At 33.6% G+C, this 19,976-nt stretch overlaps 2 protein-coding genes across 2 annotated transcripts; one reads left to right on the forward strand and one right to left on the reverse strand.

The window, feature by feature from the left end:
* Nucleotides 1-1,599: 1,599 nt before the first annotated feature.
* LOC111886886 (adenine phosphoribosyltransferase 4) lies at nucleotides 1,600-6,892 on the reverse strand. Its single transcript, XM_023883128.3, has 6 exons — nucleotides 6,731-6,892; nucleotides 6,491-6,601; nucleotides 2,982-3,074; nucleotides 2,677-2,826; nucleotides 2,518-2,576; nucleotides 1,600-1,888 (listed from the first exon to the last, which is right to left on the reverse strand). The coding sequence occupies exons 1-6, from the start codon at nucleotides 6,816-6,818 to the stop codon at nucleotides 1,808-1,810; spliced, it is 582 nt and encodes a 193-aa protein (XP_023738896.1). The 5' UTR covers nucleotides 6,819-6,892; the 3' UTR covers nucleotides 1,600-1,807.
* Nucleotides 6,893-13,170: 6,278 nt separating this feature from the next.
* Nucleotides 13,171-13,944, forward strand: LOC111886893 (uncharacterized). The gene has a single exon (XM_023883134.1). The coding sequence runs from the start codon at nucleotides 13,171-13,173 to the stop codon at nucleotides 13,942-13,944; it is 774 nt and encodes a 257-aa protein (XP_023738902.1).
* The last annotated feature ends 6,032 nt before the right edge of the window (nucleotides 13,945-19,976 follow it).

Consider the following 19,976-nt stretch of genomic DNA (forward strand, 5'->3'; position numbering starts at 1 on the left):
TCCCCGTTATTAGGCGTTATTAGACTGCGCGTTACTCCCCGTTACCACCATAACACGTTATAACGTGTTTTTTTGTCATTTTCCTAATAACGTCGTGTGGGCGTTGCCCACACCTACCAGTCTTATATTTTTGTCAACATAAAAATTTGAGGGATTGTTAGCCCTAGGGGTGTTCAAAACCGGATATCCAAAAATTCGGATATCCGAAATTTCAGATAGTGTATTTTTAGTATCCGAATCCGTATCCGAACTTCGGATATCCGAAATTTCGGATACGGATACGGATTCGGATATTAAATCGGATATCCGAGAAATTCAATCCAAAAAAAAAATCTTATTCACTGTATGAAGAAGGAACATGAGATTGATACTTAGAAAAAAATATATCTATCTAGTTTTATATGAAGATCGATTTGAAGTTTCAATAATATTAACATAAAGTGAACCAACTTACGATATTATATTTGACATTTCGTTGTATTTGACATTTCACTAAGAATATATATGAAGATACCTTTCACACATTAAGAAACAACAAAGTTTGTTGATAATTAGATACTAAAGAAAGATATTTAAAGCATAGTTCAAAATATATTAAAGAATGATTCAGTTTTTACTTTGAAATATTAAAAACCACAAGCGCAAGGATTCATTCGTTTAAGTCACCTTCCCATTCACTATTTTTCATTTTGATGCAATAAAAATAAGATATTTAAACAATAATTATAAAAAGTTGTCTAAAACGAAAATCAAAAGAAGATAGTACTAAACGCTATTAATTTTCTTAACCATTTTAAAATAATAAATAAAATATCTAAAAAACAAAAAGGGAACTTTTTTTTCGGATTTTCGGATATCCGAAATATCCAAAAATTTCTAAACTCACTATCTGTATCCGAATCCGAAAAACCGGATATCCGAATTTCGGATATCCGAAAATTTGGTTATCCGAAATTTCGGGTATTTTCGGATTTTTCGGATCGGGTTTTCGGATTAGGATGTTTTTGAACACCCCTAGTTAGCCCCATAATTTGTATTTGATTTAAAGATGACACTTAGTGATTAAATGTCATTTTAAAAAACTGATCTTCTATAAGACTACAAGATTTGTCTCGTTAGCAAATCTCATGACATCTATTTTAGATTTTTTTTTTATATATATAGTTCTTTAATTAGCATATGGGTAGTTGGTTGTCTATCACAATCTCCATCTTGGTATGTCTAAGCTAATTACAAATTTGACCCTTGAAGGCTATGAAGATTATTAATGATTCAATATCCTAATGAAAGATATAAAGTTAAAAGCAAACATGCATGTCTCAAGGTAAGGTACATTCCTTTATAAAGACTCTTCATAAAGTTCAAGCAAACAAACAACCGACAACCTAACAAAATCTCTAAATATCATTCAACTTCATACATTCAAGAATTGTTAGTGTATCACATATCAGTGTAATACAGTCTTTTATTGTATTGTATGTCTGTATAGATTGGAGTTTTGGAGATTAACCACATATTCTTACAAGAACAGGCTAGAAAAGCATAAATGCATTCTATACAAACAACCAAACAACACACACACACACACACAGAGATAAGTAGATTAAAAATCGTAATTGATTGCAAAGAAAAGATGCATTAACCGATAGTGTATATGAATCCACTCATCCACCCACATAAAAAGAATCAAGTCAGAAATCGAGTTTTAGCACCAAAATTTACCACTTGATTTGGGACGAAAAGAGAGTTATGGCCCAAAGAAAGACCCCTCTAATGTACACTTTTTTTTTTCCATAATACAGGAAAGTTATGATTGTTTAGTTGGCTCAAACTGCGACTCGACAAGTACGTACAATTCCTTCCCATGCGATCTCAATCGCTCCCGACCCTACAACAATTTATTCATATTTATTTCAGTTAATTACACTTTTCGTCCCTCGGTATAGTCAAGTTTTGCAATTTTGGTCCTTATTAGATGTCCTTATTCATGTTCTAAGTGACTATTTTTTGGTCCCAGCTTATTTTTGCAATTTTGGTCTTTATTTGATGTTCATGTGACATTTTTGGTCCATATTCTAAACGAAATAACTACGTATGGTCCCTGAATATAGTTGATTTTTGCAATTTTGGTCCCAAAGATTTCTCTTGTAATCTCAGTCCTTATTAGAGGCTTTTGAAAAGTAAAGTGACTATTTTTGGTCCTTTGGTATAGCTGATTTTTGCAATTTTGGTTCCAAAAAAAAATTATTGCAATTTTGGTCCTTATTTGAGATTCTTGAACACTTTTAGTCCAAGTTCCAAGTAAAATGACCAATAGCTGATTTTGATCCCAAACTTAATAATAATTTTACTTGGAATACGGGACCAAAACAATTACAAAAAACCTCAAATAGGGACCAAAATTACAATAGAAAAACTTTTGGGCCAAAATTGAAAAAAAGCAGCTACACTCAAAGACCTAAAATGTAGTTTACTGTATTTATTTTATATATAAAGTCTTAAAGTCATGTGCAGTACCTTCAAGTCTGGTACTTCAATTACACAAGCACACCCCACCACTTCAGCTTCAGCACGCTCTGTGATATTAAAAAAAAAATCAATATTATTTATTTTATATATTAAATATTAATAATAATAATTACTGTCACATGTAAGTAAATAAAGAAAATTAATTACCAAGTAAGTTGATTGCAGCACAAATGGTACCACCAGTAGCAATTAAATCATCAACAACAAGAGCTCTGTCTCCAGATTTAACTGCTCCAACATGCATTTCAAGGCAATCTGATCCGTATTCTAATATATATTTTTCTGATATCACTTCACCTGTATTATTTATAAAACAAAACAAAACAAATATATATATATATATATATATATATATATATATATATATATATATATATATATATATATATATAATTAATTTTTGAATTTATGTAAAAATAGAACAAAGGGAGGAATATATATGCTTAATGTACCTGGTAACTTTTTTGGCTTCCTTAATGGAACAAACTTTGCTCCTATTGCAAGTGCAATTGGTGGACCAAATATAAAACCCCTTGCTTCAATTCCTGAAATTAATCAACCATTTTTTTTAAAAAAAAAATTATTACTAAAACATGCCAAAAAAAAAAACAATTTTATTGTGACAAAAAATGAAGTGGTACTCTACTTTTATAATAATTATTATGCGATGAAAACACAATCTATTTATAAATTTAATACGTATGATATAATTTTATTGGGTTTGGTTCAAGGGCAAAACGGTCATTTTGAAAAAAGTGACTGGCGTCAATGAGAAAGGGTGAGCTTGGTCCAAGGGCAAAATGGTCATTTTTCTATATTTTAAATACTGAAGTAAATTGAAATTAATAAAGAATACAAAGGTGATGTAAAGCGGTAAAGATAATAATTATAATTATGAGTAACTGTAAAGTAGTTAGAAACAAACAAATGTAAATACTAAAGAAATTGAATTTTTATTTTTTTTCTATCGTTTTTATTTTTAAGTATTTAAGACTCACCCATATTAATCATATGTAACAATAAAAAATGAATGGTTAATTTGGTGGCAGGTATCTAGAAGCCCACTCACATTAAAGACAGGGTGTTTTTTTTTTTGATAAAATATTAGGGAACATTGCACAAAAACTATTATATTCTGAGTATTTAACTATTTTTTTTTTGTTTAAACGCTAATATTTTATTTTTCCATAAAAGTTTCAAATTAACCATTTTGACAAGATACTCAAAATAGTTAATTTTGAAAATTAACAGTGAAATTTATATAGAAAATTTGTATGAAACTTTAGGGAAAAAAATATTAGTGGTTAAACTGCAAAATTACCCAAAATTTAATGATTTTTCTTTTTTGTAGTTTGGCCTAAATATAACTTAGAAAAACTGTAGCTACCATTTTTTTTTCGATTTAACCACCACAAAAATATTTTTCTGATTTAACCAATGAGATTTTGATTTTTTTTTAAATCCACTACATAACTCTTTGAATTCTATAAAAACCACTATTGTTTGAAACTTGTTCGTGTTTATGCACCCGACTTTTTTTATAACTAAACCTTAAATTGTTTTATAAAAAAACAACTTTAGCCATAAAATTATTCTTCAAATGATATTTTTTTTTTGCAATTCATTATCAGGGAACACTTTTAATGTTAAAAAAAAAAAAAAAAACAAACTCGGTGATTAGACAAAGAAAGATTTTTTATGAAATTTGGCCAATATGGTTTGAAATTTTTTGAGATCTTTGATGTACATGAGAGACTTTAGTTTGAGGGATGGGTTGTTATTACTTATTACTACATGGGACAATTTAATAAAAGATGCAACATGGCCCATCCTTAAAGTTAAAAAGAATACAAAAATGTCATTATATGGCAAAAGTTAAAAGAGACAACAAGTTAACAAGTGATGGTACCTAACCTAACATGGTTGTACAGTTATACATATATATACTTTTGTTTGCACCCAAAATCCAATTTTTTTTTAAATTGTTTTTATTTAGTTAGGATTTTCATTGGAACTTACAAGAAGTATTTGTAATCCTTAGGATTTGTCAAACAAACAAAAAAAAAAAACTAATGTGCCAAAAGTTCATATGCATACTTTGCTTTTATCATGTATACTTTGATAGTCTCACTAGCATATAAAGACATGTTTAATTAATCCCCACAAGTTAAAAAAAATAAAAAGACTAAAAGCTTTACTTCAAGAAAATTGAGTTTAATATCCAATTTAACAAATATCATATTGAGGACATGATTAGTTGAGTAGTATAGAATTTTTTTTTTTGTAATCTGTTTGTGCTTTTCATACAGTATTTACCTTCTTACCAAACAAAACAAAAATAAGACAATCTTTATCTCTTTTAATGAGAATCTTTATCCATTTTTTTTATTTACTTTTAGGCATATCCTTTTGATTGACTTTCTTTTCTCTAAAAGGTTCTTTCCCTTTACTCCTTTAGCTTAGGTTCCTTGTTAATTATTAGGAAGGATTACTTTTTTTTAACTTTAGGTTTCCTTGTAATTCTCAAACTATGAATAGGCCTTATTACCCATTGAATAAAAGCATCTAGAATTTGGGTGATAAAATTATGAGTATTTGTCAGAAATCCTAGCAAAAAAAAAGCCCATGCTATGCATCAAATGTAAAGAATCATTTTATAGATTTACAATTTGAGGAGAAAATGAGAAATCTAAGTATAGAAAGTAGAAACCTTTGAACACCAATGATTGGTTTAAATTCAGATCAAAGTAAAAAATAATAATTATATATTCTTTGACCCACAAAAAATAAAGCTCCTAAATTTTCATGCTACTAGACAAGAGATGGCAGAAGTGCACACACTGAGCAACCGAACATAGTTTCAAAAAAAAGATAAAATTTTAGTTTTTTTTTTTTTTTTTTAAGAAAACCAAACAAAGCCCAATTGATTACACTAGCCAATCCACCTTTTATAATGATCTACCCAACAATAATTGATCAGCAGAATATGACACCAAGATACATACAATCATGATCCATAAAGAGAGTGTAAGCGTGTGGGGTGAAGAGATGAGGATAAAATCAGTATATAGTATATATATGCACACACATTTAGAAAAGTGAAAAGGAATTGAGGCTTAAAATTGAAAGCATCTCATCCAAACAATGGAAAATCTTTAAAAAAATCCACAATGTGATGAAATGAAATCCAACAAAATTAAAAAGGATCTGTCCCCATATTCAAATAATCCATCATCACACCCCTATGGACCCCACTTGCCTTCCCCCTCAACAACAAGAACCACCATTATATTATCCCACCCAAAATTTGGATCTTGAAAGAGAGAGATTCACATGCTTAGCAAACAAAGACCACTCTTAGCCGCTCATACAAATTCATAGCAAGTAATCAATGACAAAACTCCCTCCCCTCAATTTCCCACTACCTATCAACCACTGAAATATAAATATTGAATGCTCATGTCATTTCACTCCAAAACAAAACAACAAAAAAAGTTTCATATAATGCCACTTGAAGATTTTGTGTTGTAGCTTAAAGGCATAAATAAAGGTATCCACAAACTTACCAAAAAACAAATTTTACAGTATATTTTCTTCTGAATCAACTTGTTTTCATTGGTGTTAGGGACTGACCTTCCATCACGTCACGTCTAGGCAGCTATTTTCCACTTATATCTAGTGCAAATCGTACGATATAGGTTTTGAAGATAACAAAAACAAATACAGTAAAACAGTGCACATCAAAATCCATGGCAGAGTAAGATCACAATGCATATTGCTACACAACAGAGCCTGTTATAATGTTACCCTAGGGTTTTTTGTTTGTTTTTATTTTTGTATGTAAAGTGCAGCATTTGACCCTACCTCGAAATAAATAAACGGCGAAAAGGTTAAGCACGATGAATTTACTCGATTTCACAACGGAAGTGGACAAAATTCTGAAAAATAAATAAATAATTACCTGCAATTACAGAAATGTTTTCATGTTTGTAATGCTCAACGAACAAATCAATCGTGTCTTTGAATGCCTTCGGATCAAGCAACAATGTAGTGATGTCTTGAAACATTATACCTGCGAATCATATAAACAAAAAAAAAATTCATGAATGTGTGAGTCTGTGAGATTATGTATGCTCTCACAAGTCACAAACACGACGAGAGAGAGAGAATCCATACAGAAACCAGTGAGAGACGTGTGTACCTGGTTTCGGAAAGTTAGGGATGACGCGAAGTGCGGATTTGATTCCATTGATACGTCCGTCGGAGCCTCCGTTTTCGCCTGCGGACATTCTTACTGTGATGTAGCAGTTGAAGAGAATTAATGGCGGATTTGAGGGAATATTAGAGTGGGGAAAATGAGAGGGAAACAACTGTATTTATAGGAATATGCGAGAAGGATAGAAGGAGAAAGCTTTTTCAACTTTACTGTTTAAGGGGGGTGGGTGGGCACACTGCACAAGAAGAAGGGACTTGATTGAAATTTTAAATCAACGTCTCGAGAAAGATGAAAACTTTGATCAATTGGCAAATATAGTCCTTGTAGTTTTAAAATTAGCTTTTCACATTCTTTATTCTATTTATCTAGACAAAATTATAAATTTGGTCCCTATCGTTTGTCAAAAATTGAGACTTTGGTTCAAAAAGTTTTCGAGTTGCACAATGGTCCAAAATAAGAATTTTATTGTAGGTTTTGTCCAAAAAAATTTTAAAATATTTCAAATGATGGATATGCTCTTTTAATTTTGTCTTTTTCATTTTCTTTTATTTGTAACAATTAAATAAAAAGATCAAATAAAATACCACATCTCTCTCTCTCTCTAAAAAAAACTATCTCAAAAAATTGAATTAGCATTTAACATGTTGTTTGTCTCCTTCTTTGCTTCAAGTTAAACAAGTCAATATATTTTAGAGGTTAGGGATGATTGCAAGAGGTAAAATCGATTCAAATTAATGTGTGATTTGTTGGTTTTGATTGGTTGGTTTGAAAGCAATTAAGCATAAGAAGAATCAGAAGCTTAGAACGTGTTTAATTTGATATCAACAAAAGGGTATTAAATTATTATCATTAAAGTCGTTGAAGAATCAAGAATCAGAAATAAGGAACAAACATATTTTTTGTTTATCACAATGGAATGTGTCGTTGTTGTTAGTGTGGGTTTTGATTCGATCAGTTGTTTGTTTTTTTGGGGATTTTGCGAACGAAAACCTGGTTCCATTTGTCGTCAACAACTTATTCGTGAATGCCTTATTCTCTCTAACATTGAGCCTAAACAAATCAAAGTTTGGTTTCAGAATCAAAGGTATAAAACCTACAAACCTTTATCTCTTCTTCCTCTTCAACTTTATAGCTTTTCATGTCCTGATTTTTGGTTATTGTGTTCGTGTTCGTGTTATTTTTCATTTATCTTGTATTGTACTATAGATATAGAGAAAAACAGGGCAGAGAACCTTCACGCCTTCAAGGCGTGAATCATAAACTATCAGTAACGAACAATCTCCTTATGGAAGAAAACGATCGATTACAGAAACAAGTGTCGCATCTGGTGTATGAAATGGTTTTTTCGCCAACATACTCCTCAGAATGTAAACATTTTTCATTGAAAATGATTTGCATTACCATTTTAAGTTCTATATAATCGATTCATTGAGATTTCTCATATTGTAGACGACCCGTCCTTTGTGAGTCGATGATGACAACTCATTTGACTCAGAATCCACCACATGATGCTAGTCATGCTAAGTTAGTCACGATTCATTCATTTTTTTCTTTGTTTTCTTATACAATTAAATAACACACTATGCATTTATTTTTGTTAATTTTGTAAACAAAATATTGAATTGAAGTAATGAAGATCCATTCTTTGAGGTGTGTTTTTTGAGAGAGAAAGAAGTGGGAGAGAGAGAGAGGTGGTTTTATCTTTTTTATTTAATTGTTACAAATAAAAGAAAATGAAAAAACAAAATTAAAAGGGCAAATCCATTATTTCAAATATTTTTAAAAAGTTATGGATCAAACCTGCAATAAAATTCTTATTTTTGACCACTGGTATATCTCCAAAACTTTTTGAACCAAAATTCTAATTTTTGACAAACCATAATGACCAAATTTACAATTTTGTCATTTCTTTATATATGATTGAAGGGTTAATTTGTCTTTTCATAGACTTAAATTTTGATCTATTTATTATTTTGTTACTATATATTTTCATTCATCATATGAATGTCTTCTTTATATTTTACAAAAGTTCCTTTTTTATTAGTACTGATATGATATTACAAGAGCATGTATTATAAGTAAAGAAAATATCAATGGATCTGCTTGTTTGTAAGTTATATTTTACTCAAGTTCTTTATGTATAAATGAAGGATTAGTTTGTATATACATACCTTAAATCTTGATCGCTTTATTACTGCATATTCTCATTTATTATATTACTAGTTTATAACTGGCGGAAACCACGGTTATAAAATTAATTCATTTTTCATAGCAAAACTTCATAATTATTAATCAGTTTTCTTAAATAAATTATTAATTAAGAGATATATTAAAAATTTAAAATTAGTTATAACTTCAAATTTAACATATAATTAAAAAAGTAAATATTTCTATAAAAAGTTTAAAATCTATTATTTAAAACCTTAAACTCATTAATTGTGATAGTGATTTGTCTAATATATCTCACTAGCATATGGCATAATATTAATATGGAGTTGTATTAGAGTGACGCATGGCAAAAAGAGATTAAAATTATTTTTTTATTAATATAGAGATATACCATGGGTAGGCGAATGTTGCGGATGTGTATATTGCCCAGAAGCGATCTACCATGGGTAGGCGATTTGGTTTTGTACGTTTTATTAAGGTCAAAAATAATCAGGAACTGGAAAGGAGACTGTGTGAGTTATGGTTTGACAATTATCATGTTTTTGCATCAATATCTAAGTTTAATAGGCAGAGCCAAAGCAAGTCCAACTTAGGGTATGGGCAAACTGATGCTAAACAGAAACAAAAAACAAGTGAATGGAAAGATGGAGAAAGGCAGATAAAGAAATCTTATGCCAAGGCTATTGTGGGGGACGGGAACAGCGAACCTAAGAATACCAGTTCGATACGGAAGGTAAAAATAGGGGGCAGAGAACTAACAGGCATGACTGATGTCCAGTCAACAGTGCTTGCGGAAGTAAGGGAAGCTACTTCAATGTCGAATTTAATAAACTTATGCTCTAAGGAAGGATTTTTTGCTGCCAAGATTCGGTATGTAGGTGGGATGTGGTTATTGGTGTCATTCGATTCTACAAAAGCCTATAAGAACTTTTCTTCTAATGTTGGTATCCAGAATATCTTTTGAAGGAGAAGATGAGTCTTTTGGTTTAAATTCAGATAAGGAGAATGAGGAGTATGGTCAAAACCATGAAGATGATAATGTTAATGAAGTGAACAGTGAAACTGAACCTATACAGGGGGTGGGAAAAAGTAATGAGGCTGGTAATGATGAAATGGGGAAGAATAAACCTCCAAATGCTTATGTACCATTGGTGGGTATTGATTTCGGTTCAGCTAAGAGAATTGACCTTGATAACGTTCAGTTAGAGGATCAAAGGAGTAGTGATAGTATCTCGAAGCCACCTAGTTTCGAGGGTAAGGTGTTCAAAGAATCTCACGATTCTTTTCACTATTCAAATGACAATCCTAGGAAGTCGTGGAGTACGGGGTCGGTAAAGATTTTGAAGAAGGCTACTCCATCTGTGGGGGTTAACTCTTGTGAAGAGGTGAATAAGTTCATTGAGTTAGGAAAAATCTTAGGATACGATGTGGAGAATGCTAAGGTGGATTTGAAAAACCGTCTAATCGGTATGGGAGTGCCTCAATCTTTATGAATTGTGTTTCACTTAATGTTTGTGGCCTGAATACGTCAAAAAAACATAGTTGGGTTAACGAGATTTGCAATAGTCATGTGGTGAATTTTATTGGTCTTCAAGAAACCATATTGACTCGGGTTGACCTTGTCAAAATAAGGGCTCTTTGGGGTAATTCGACCTTTGATTTTGCTTGTAGTACAGCTAGGGGATGCTCGGGTGGTATTTTATCGGTGTGTGTGACATCCCCAAAATCACGGCCAGAAAAGACCGATTTTGTTTATGCTTTATAAAAATCAGAGTACTTCATTTTATAAAAATGTTGCGGAATTTGTTCCCAGAAAAACACGATAAATACGTTATTAAAACATTTTCGAAGAAACGTATTTATTTCATTTTAAAACGTTTGGGATGTCATTGTTAATACAGAAACATAAGCATAAACATAACTTACAATTAATTACACTAGTGATCTACATCTCTTTAAATCTCTCAGTGTAATGTCACTTCATATCGTCACCTGTGATGTAAATAAACTGAGTGGGTCAGGTTGGGAAACCTGGTGAGTACATAGGGTTTTCAACCCACAATAATATAGTTATTATGTTTAAACAATCAAACAATCAACCCAATTACCCATCCCCGTTATCTTCTTTTAGTCTTCCCTAAAGATATTATCTCAAGGGTCATCTCTTATATCATATTTACTTTTCATCTCCTTACATCGTATTTCCTTATATGATTGTTCTTACGAACTGTACCTAAGGATCATCGCCTACATTGCATAGACAATACTAATCCGGGGATTACTCCCTCAATATGTGTCTAGCAAGAGTTAGGGTATCATCGCATGATTACGCAGCCACAACATCGCCTGGACTTGTAAATCATGATAAGGGTTAGTCTATCATCGCATGAATACGTAGCCACAACATCGCCTGGACTCGTACTTCATAATAAGGGTTAGACTATCATCGCATGAATACGTAGTTACAACATCGCCTGAACTCGTAATTCATCACCTACAGGTTGCTAGCCTGCTGGTGTTTCCACGGGGTTGTCTATAATAGTCCGTGGTCGCCATCTATACTCTGGTAGATGACTACATCTCCAAATTGTCGGACAAGGTTGTAGTATCCTACATCACCAATTCATAGTCACCTATCTATCATCACCTATCTCTCATTATTTTATTTCATCACTCACCAACTATTTCATCTACCCATGTTTTATCCCAACATATTTGTAGATATAAAATAAATATACAGTTTAAATCATTTAAAACATGTATAAATCATTCATCCAGCATAGACAACAAGTATTCAAACAATATTCACACATAGCACGTAATTTATATTAAAATACTTCATATCTATGTGTAAGATGAAAGTAACTATGCACTCACTTGAAAGGTGGTGAGTCGGCACTCGGACAACACTTCGTTACTCTTAAAACAATTATCCCTTGACGAAACCTAGTATCATTACCACTAGAGTTTAGTCTAACGCTTGACGAGACTAATTTAATAGTCTAGCTATTATTACTATTATATAAGCGTTAAATAACACTCAATATAACTCATAATAATAGCCTAAATAATTATTTTAAGGTCCTAACAATGTTACTATAATTAAATAAAATCTATATTAAATATACTATAGGCGTAGCTCACTTACAGCGGGTTTTTATTAAAAATCGGGCTTCGCTGGAGCAGCGTTTCCGAGCCGAAAGCTTTTCTTCTCGGAGCCGTCGGGCGCTCCGGGGCTTTCTTCTCGTGATAGGGAGGTTCCCTAGACTTGGGAGGGATTTAGGGAGGCTAGAGAGAAGTTAGAGAGAGAAAGAAAGGCTTATGGTGTGAAGAAAATATGAGGAGTTCACCCTTGTATTTATAGGAAGTGTATAGTAAAGTAGTCTCCAAGCTTCGTCCGTAACTTTTGCATACGAGCTCCGTTTTTGTCTGTCTTTTTACTGTTGAGTTCCTATTAATGAGATCTTCAACTTTCATTTAGACCTCGTTGGCTAATTCTCATTCTATCTCGGATTTACAAAACTGTATCAAATTCGCCGCGCTCGAAAAGTAGGGACTAAGCTTCGTCCATAACTTTTGCATACGAGCTCCATTTTTGTCTGTCTTTTTACCGTTGAGTTCCTATTAATGAGATCTTCAACTCTCATTTAGACCTCGTTGGCTAATTCACATTCTATCTCGTATTTACAAAACTGTATCGAATTCGCCGCGCTCGAAAAGTAGGGACTAAGCTTCGTCCATAACTTTTGCATACGAGCTCTATTATCGACGTTCTTTATATCCACGCGTTGGTATTTACGAGTACTATAACTTTCATTTAGATCCCGTCGGCTAAAAATCGACCGATCTAAAATTCAGATTTCGGGCTGTGCACTGCTATGCTAAATCTTAGAAAAAATCATAACTTCCTCATACGAAGTCAGATTTGGGCGTTCTTTTTATCGATGTTCTTAGTTTAACATATTCTACGACTTTCGTTTAGATCGCTAAGGCTAAATCTCGCTCTATCGTAAATTCACTATTTACGCTTCCCGGTATCGTGCCGGTTCCGTCGCGAAACTTCAACGGGTCATAACTTCTTCGTTATAACTCGGTTTTCGGCGTTCTTTATATGTACGAAAACCTTGTAACATACTCTACAACTTGATTAAGATTATTTATTCTAAATAATCTTTTGTCGAAAAGTCGTTTTCGACCCCTATTGCCTCTAAATTGACTAGCCCGGATTTGCGGGCGTTACAGTGTGGGATAATACAATGTTTAAGAAGGAGAGTATTCACTGTCATGAAAATTTGGTTATTGTTGAAGGCACTTGGATCAGGACAAATATTAAATGTATTATGTTTAACGTGTACGCCCCTCAAGATGCTAGAAAGAAAAGGGAGTTATGGCAATATTTGATCTCGTATATGTCCAAAGTAAATGGTGCTTTTATAGTCTTTGGTAATTTCAATGTGGTTAGATCTTTTAATGAAAGATGTGGGAGTTTGTTTTGTGCTTCACAAGCTACCGATTTTAATCAATTTATTTATGAGGCATATCTGTTTGATATTCCTATGGAGGGCCGAAAATTTACTCGAGTGGATAAGGTTGGTGCTAAGCTTAGTCGTTTTGATCGATTCCTTATTTTTGAAAGTTTGTTAGATGTTATTCCCGATATCTCTTGTATTGCTTTGGATAGGAGGTGGTCAGACCATTGCCTGGTGCTTCTGAAGAAAGATCAGAATGATTATGGTCCTATTTCTCTTAAGCTGTTTAACCCGTGGCTTCAGATGGATGGTTTTTCCGATGTGGTTTCTCAAGCGGTTAGAGATTTTAGCCCAGATTGTAATCTAAACAAGTGTATTAATATGAAGAACAAACTTAACTTCGTTAAGGCCAAGATTAAGGGCTGGCAAGCTGATATGCGTAAGTTGAAAGGGGAACAAAGAAAAGCGTGTATTAACCGGTTGCTCAATATTGATAATCTGATTGATAGTGGGGTTGCTTCGGATGATGTCATGGCCGAGAGAAAGAATATTCTCCAATAGGTGTCGGATATTGATAATGCGGATACTTTGGATTATGTTCAAAAAGCTAAGGTCAAGTGGGTGATAGAAGGAGACGAGAAATCTAATTTCTTCCATGGTATGCTAAAAAGAAAAAGAAAACAGATGGCTATTAAAGGAATCTCGCAGGATGGTATTTGGGTGGCTAACCCAGATAGCGTTAAGGAGGCATTTTTAGAGTTTTACAAAAACAAATTCAAGCATTACAACATGGTCAACTTGGGTACTCCTAGTGCTCGGTTCCAAAAACTTAATGAATTCCAGGTTGAGTCCTTACAAGCTTATTTCTCGGATGATGAAATTAGGGATGCAATGTGGTCGTGTGGGAGTGATAGGGCTCCGGGGCCTGACGGATTTATGTTTCGGTTCTTGAAACAATTCTGTAGTTTGCTTGAGAAGTATGTGTATGATTTCATGCGAGAGTTTTTTTTATATTGGTATCATTTCGCCAGGGTTCAACTCTTCTTTTATCACGTTAATCCTTAAAGTTGAAAATCCCACTAAGATCAAGGATTACAGGCTGATTAGTCTGATTGGGCTACAGTATAAGATAGTTGCGAAGTTATTGGCTAATCGATTGGCTAAGGTGGTAGACTATTTAGTCAGTCCGGTTCAGTCTGCTTTTATAAAAGGTAAACAGATTCTTGACAGACCTCTTATGGTCAATGAAATTTTTAGATGGTCCAGGTTGAAAAAATGAAAATCTTGATGTTTAAAGTATACTTTGAAAAGGCCTACGGCTCAGTTTCATGGGAATATTTAGATAAGATTATGGAGGTTATGGGATTTGGGGAGAAATGGCATATGCGGATTAGGGGTTGTCTGCAGTCTGCTAGGTCATATGTCCTTCTGAATGGTAATCTGATTGTTGAGTTTCAACTGCAGCGTGGTCTTCGTCAAGGAGATCCATTATCCCCTTTTTGTTTATCTTAATCATGGAAGGTTTACATGTGTGTATGGAGGATGCTATTCACAATTCGGTTTTTAAAGATGGTTCTATTGGAGATCAGAATCTGCATATTTCACACTTTTTTTATGCGGATGATTCTATTTTTATTGGAGAATGGGATGTGGAGAATATTAAGAATTTAATTATAATTATTAGGATTTTCTTTATGGTGTCTGGGCTTCAGATTAACTTGCATAAGTCCAAATTGTATGGAGTTGGTGTTGAGCAGGAGGCTATTGCGCAGTTAGTTGCATGTACTGGGTGCGGTGCAGATTCTATTCTTTTTATTTATCTTGGGCTTCCTGTTGGTCAGCTCATGCATAGGAAGTTGGTGTGTGACTCAGTTTTTACTAGGTTTCTCAAAAAGCTTTCTTTATGGAAATCAAATATGTTATCTATTGGGGGCAGGTTAACTTTGGTTCGTTCGATGCTTGGCAGCTTGCGCACTTACTTTTTTTCCATGTTTCGGATGCCTATCTCGGTTTCTAAGGATTTGGAAAGAATTAGATCTAGGTTCTTTTGGGGAGCTGATGATCGAAAAAGATTTTTACACTGGATTAAATGGAAGATGGTCTTAAATGATAAAAAAAACGGTGGCCTTTCTATAAGTAGTTGTCACCCCCCCCCAAAACCGAGAACGGCGGAAACGTTCTAGGGCGGAGGACGTCATGTAATATATCATAACAATGCAAAGTAGTAAACAAGCAACAACATCATCCATTGCATTAATAGTATAATTTTAGTTATATTTAAGTTCTTTCATAGTATAATTCTACAAAATGAATATTCAAAATACAAGACGAGTCTTGACCGCTCCGTCTTCACAGAACTTGGTAGTCGTACCTGTCTGTCTGTGTCCTGGGAATACAAGTTATTTTGAAAGCGAGTATCAACAATAATGCTGGTGAATTCATAAGTATTTATGTGACTTTGATTTGTAAAGCTGTAAAGAAAAACCTGTAAATCTTTGAAGGAAAGTTTGTACCAATGAACAAGTTTGTAAGTAATTGTAAACGTTTGAAATCCTAGAAAATCCCATATTTTCTACTAGTATAAAAAGTAGTCTTCTACTAAGACCCGACTATTTTAAATGTTTGCTATTTGAAATCCAATATTTGCCCATAAGTGGGTGGTAGTTTAAAAGTCCCAAAACTGAACTACCATGGTGTTGTTCATATCTAAAATAATAGATTTTGTGTACGTATATAATTGCTAAGGTACTTGATAACCCCGTAAATCAACGTGTTTTTAATACTCCATGTGAGTTTTATAACCATGCTAATGACCCAGACTGGTTGTAACAACGTTCTTCAGGCGTTGGAATGTTATGACATTTGTCACCTCATACCTGCCGGTCTAACTGTAGCTAACAGTTTAGGTGCGGGATTGTCAATCCCGTATAGATCTATACACAAGTATCACGCTCCCCCTACAAGGGATTATGGTATATAATACAGGACTTAATAATGCATACTCGAAAGTACGTGAAATGTCTCACAAACCTAGTATAAAACAGATTTACGTGTGAAAATGTCCATTTGTTCTTGTATATGAAAATATCTCTTTGATATGGTACTTGTAGTATGTAAAATTTCATGAATATCTAGTACACTATCTTATGTAATTGTATCTCTTGTAATTGTATGTCTTGAAATTTGTATGCCTTGTAATTGTATGTAATCGTATCTCTTCATATAGTATGTAATGTATTAGTATAGACTCATTAATAAACTGACTATTGTGTAATTCCTTGTACTTGGAATGGTAAGTAGTATATCCTAACTATACCTATTATAGTTACTAGTATTGTGCATGTATAACCGAAGTATGCCTTTGCTATCCAAAGGTACTGAACCAACTGATGGAAACTTTTATGTATATATATGTATACATGATATATATATATATATATATATATATATATATATATATATATATATATATACGCGTGCATTTGACAATAAAAATATAAAAGAAGTTTTGTAAAACCTTTGAAAAGTTTAATAATTAAGAGATGATGACTTGATGTCAGTTTATAAAACGATTTGAAAGTAGTTTGTTTGATAAGAACAATTTTAAGTATAAGAAGACTTTTGTTTGAAACACGATTCTAACAGCGTTTGAAAGGAAACATAAAGTATGTAAGACAATTTGATAAAGAGTTTTTAACATGTAAAAATGTTTGTCGTAAACTATTATAGTTTTTCCAAAAGTTTGTTTCGTTATATAATAAACCCTAGTGAAATGCTCACTTGTTATGTAAAGTGTAACTTTTGTAGTGACATAAATGAGCACACATACTCAAAGTAAATAAAGTGTTTGGTTCGTATATGTAAAACAACATATTTAATTTCAAGAGACAAGATGATACCGTGATATGTTTCGCGTACGAAAGGCTCCATGTAGTGTTTATGAATCACATATGATTTACTTGATAAAAATGAGTATTTAGTGAAACTTTGGGTTACACACGATAATAACCGTGTGTTTACTTGTATTCCCCCCCTTAAAAGTGTATAAAAAGCATTGATAACACATTTGAAAATGTAGTTTATAGGGGTATGAACTCACTCGTTTGGTTTGAAGAGAGAGAGGCTAGAGTTGAGCAGAACTTCGACCGCGGAAAGTTGCGTCTTCGGGTTCTTCGGGGATCTCGGTAGCGTAGATCTTTCGTCGGGGCTCGGGTACGGAAACCGAGGGTGTCAGGATGGTCTCTGGAGCTCTAGGGTGTGTGAAAGTGAGAGAGGATATGAGAGATATGTGTCAAAACCCGTAGCTCAAACCCTCTATTTATAGTGCTGGAGGATCGCGTACGCGGGGCGTACCACCGGAGTATGCTGGGCGTACTTCGGTTACGCGGGGCGTAAAAATGCGTCACGGCTTACGACTCCGGTCTAGCTAGCGTAGAGCACTCGAGTCGATGGGACTTGACATTGGGTCTAGTACGTTGGGCGTAATCCAGTCTCTCATCTTCTAAATTCCGTAACTTTCGCGTACGGGCTCCGTTTTTTGCGTTCTTTATATCCACGTGTAGGTGAGATTATGCTCTACAACTTTCATTTAGACTCCGTCGGCTAATTTTGACTTTATTTTTTTATGATATATTTTTAATAGGCCGAGACTGCTAAAGTCCGTTAAAAATTCATAGTTTCTTTATTCGACGTCGGTTTTCATTTGTCTTTTTATCATTTTACTCCTATTGTGGAGATATTCAACTTTCGTTTAGGTGGCGATAGCTAACTAACACTCGATCTTCAATTCGAGTCTTTAGCCCTCTACTACTGTTACGAAACTTAGGAAAATCGTAACTTCTTCATACGAGGTCCAATTTGGGCGATCTTTTTATGCACGCTCACCATTTAACGAAATCTACGACTTTTGTTTAGATACTTAAGGCTAAAAATTATTGTATTGAAACTTTGCGTTTTCCGCTTAATCGGTGTTGCCGGGTTTCGTCGCGAATCTTAGATTAGTCATAACTGCTTCGTTATAACCCGGATTTTTGTGTTCTTTATATGTACGAAAACCTTGATACAATTCCTACCACTTTATTTAACCCAAATAATATTTTAGGAAATTTATATTTTGGCCTAAATTTGAGTGGTGTTACATTATATTGTCTCAAAATGTCGGGTTGTCACAGTAGCTTGGAATCGTTTAGTCACTCTTTGTTGTACAAATGGCGTTGGCAGTTTTTAAATAGCCCTAATCTTCTATGGGTGGATCTTATTAAAAGTTGTTCCGAGAGTGATGGAGGGTTCTGCATGGCTTTACGGTCCAATTCAAAGAAAGGAGTTTGGATGGGGATTGTTAATACGGTTTGGGATATGCATAATAAAGGCTTAATTCTTTTTTGACTCTATATGTAGGAAGTTGGGGAATGGTCATAGTATTAGGTTGTGGAATGATGTTTGGTGTGGTGACATTATGTTGAGAGCTAGATTTTCTAGGCTCTATGTTGTAGCTAGTGATGTTGATGCATTGGTTAGTGACTATTGGGATGGACAAGATTGGAGGTTTCAATGGGTTCGGAATTTTGATGGTGGGGTGTTGGTTGATCAAGCTTTGCAACTGAGGAATTTGCTGCAGTCGGTACATCTTTCAGCTAGAAGAGATTCTTGGCTTTGGTCATTTGGTTATGAAGATACGTTTTTGGTGAAAGAGACTCGTCTTCAATTGGATCGGGCTATTCTTCCTTCAGGTGGTTTGGCGACTAGATGGAATAGGTGGCTTCCTATTAAATTTATCATTTTTATTTAGAGAGTGGTGCTAATTAGAATTCCCACGAGAGATAATTTGGATAGAAGAGGGTTAGACATTGATTCGGTTCTGTGTCTGGTTTGTCAGCAGGCTCGGGAGGACATAAACCATTTGTTTTTTACTTGTTCGGTGGCTTTACAAATTTGGTTTAAGGTGGCGAAGTGGGTGGAGCTTCATATCCATTCGTTTTTTTCTGTTGAAGAGCAGCTGCAATGGGTTGATGGGTTGACGACGGTGCGCTCTAAAAGGTCAATTCTGGATTCGGTGTGCTCTACTTTGCTTTGGGTGTTGTGGACGTTTCGAAATGACATCGTGTTTGGGAATAAGAAGATGAAAAAGGAAATTTTGTTTGATTCCGTTGTTTCCTTTTCTTTTAATTGGTATCGTGCTAGGAATTGTAAGGCCAGTATAAGTTGGACCGAGTGGTTGAAAAACCCGGTCATTAACTAATTGTTTTGTTGTGGTTTTGCTAGTTTTTCGCTAGCTTTTAATTCATTATGCCGTTCAAAAAATAGTTTTTACATTGAGGTGGAAAGCAAACAAGTAATAAGTTATGTTGCTATCCATTTATGGATGAGAAAATTAATTTTTTTGTAAATCTACATCTATAGATCTTGGATCATAACATTACTACACATCACCCGTTGATTTATTGAGAAGATCTATAGCTTCTAGTACAAGAAAACCAAAAGTATCAAACACAAATGATACAAACACGTGTTGATTTTTGATGCACTTTTTCTTATGTTTTGTGACTTTGCATGATGTAACTTTTAAAGCAACTTGTCTCACACTAAAACCCCCA

This window comes from Lactuca sativa, chromosome 6, assembly GCF_002870075.4.
Source record: "Lactuca sativa cultivar Salinas chromosome 6, Lsat_Salinas_v11, whole genome shotgun sequence".
Taxonomy (NCBI): Eukaryota; Viridiplantae; Streptophyta; class Magnoliopsida; order Asterales; family Asteraceae; genus Lactuca; species Lactuca sativa.

Coding starts and splice junctions, on each gene's coding strand:
- LOC111886886 (XM_023883128.3), bottom strand. CDS start 6,818: ATGTCCGCAGGCGAAAACGGAGGCTCCGACGGACGTATCAATGGAATC. Junction 2,577..2,676: donor TGCTGCAATCAACTTACTTG/GTAATTAATTTT, acceptor TTAATATCACAG/AGCGTGCTGAAGCTGAAGTG. Junction 1,889..2,517: donor TTGAAGTACCAGACTTGAAG/GTACTGCACATG, acceptor AAATTGTTGTAG/GGTCGGGAGCGATTGAGATC.
- LOC111886893 (XM_023883134.1), top strand. CDS start 13,171: ATGTTTAAGAAGGAGAGTATTCACTGTCATGAAAATTTGGTTATTGTT.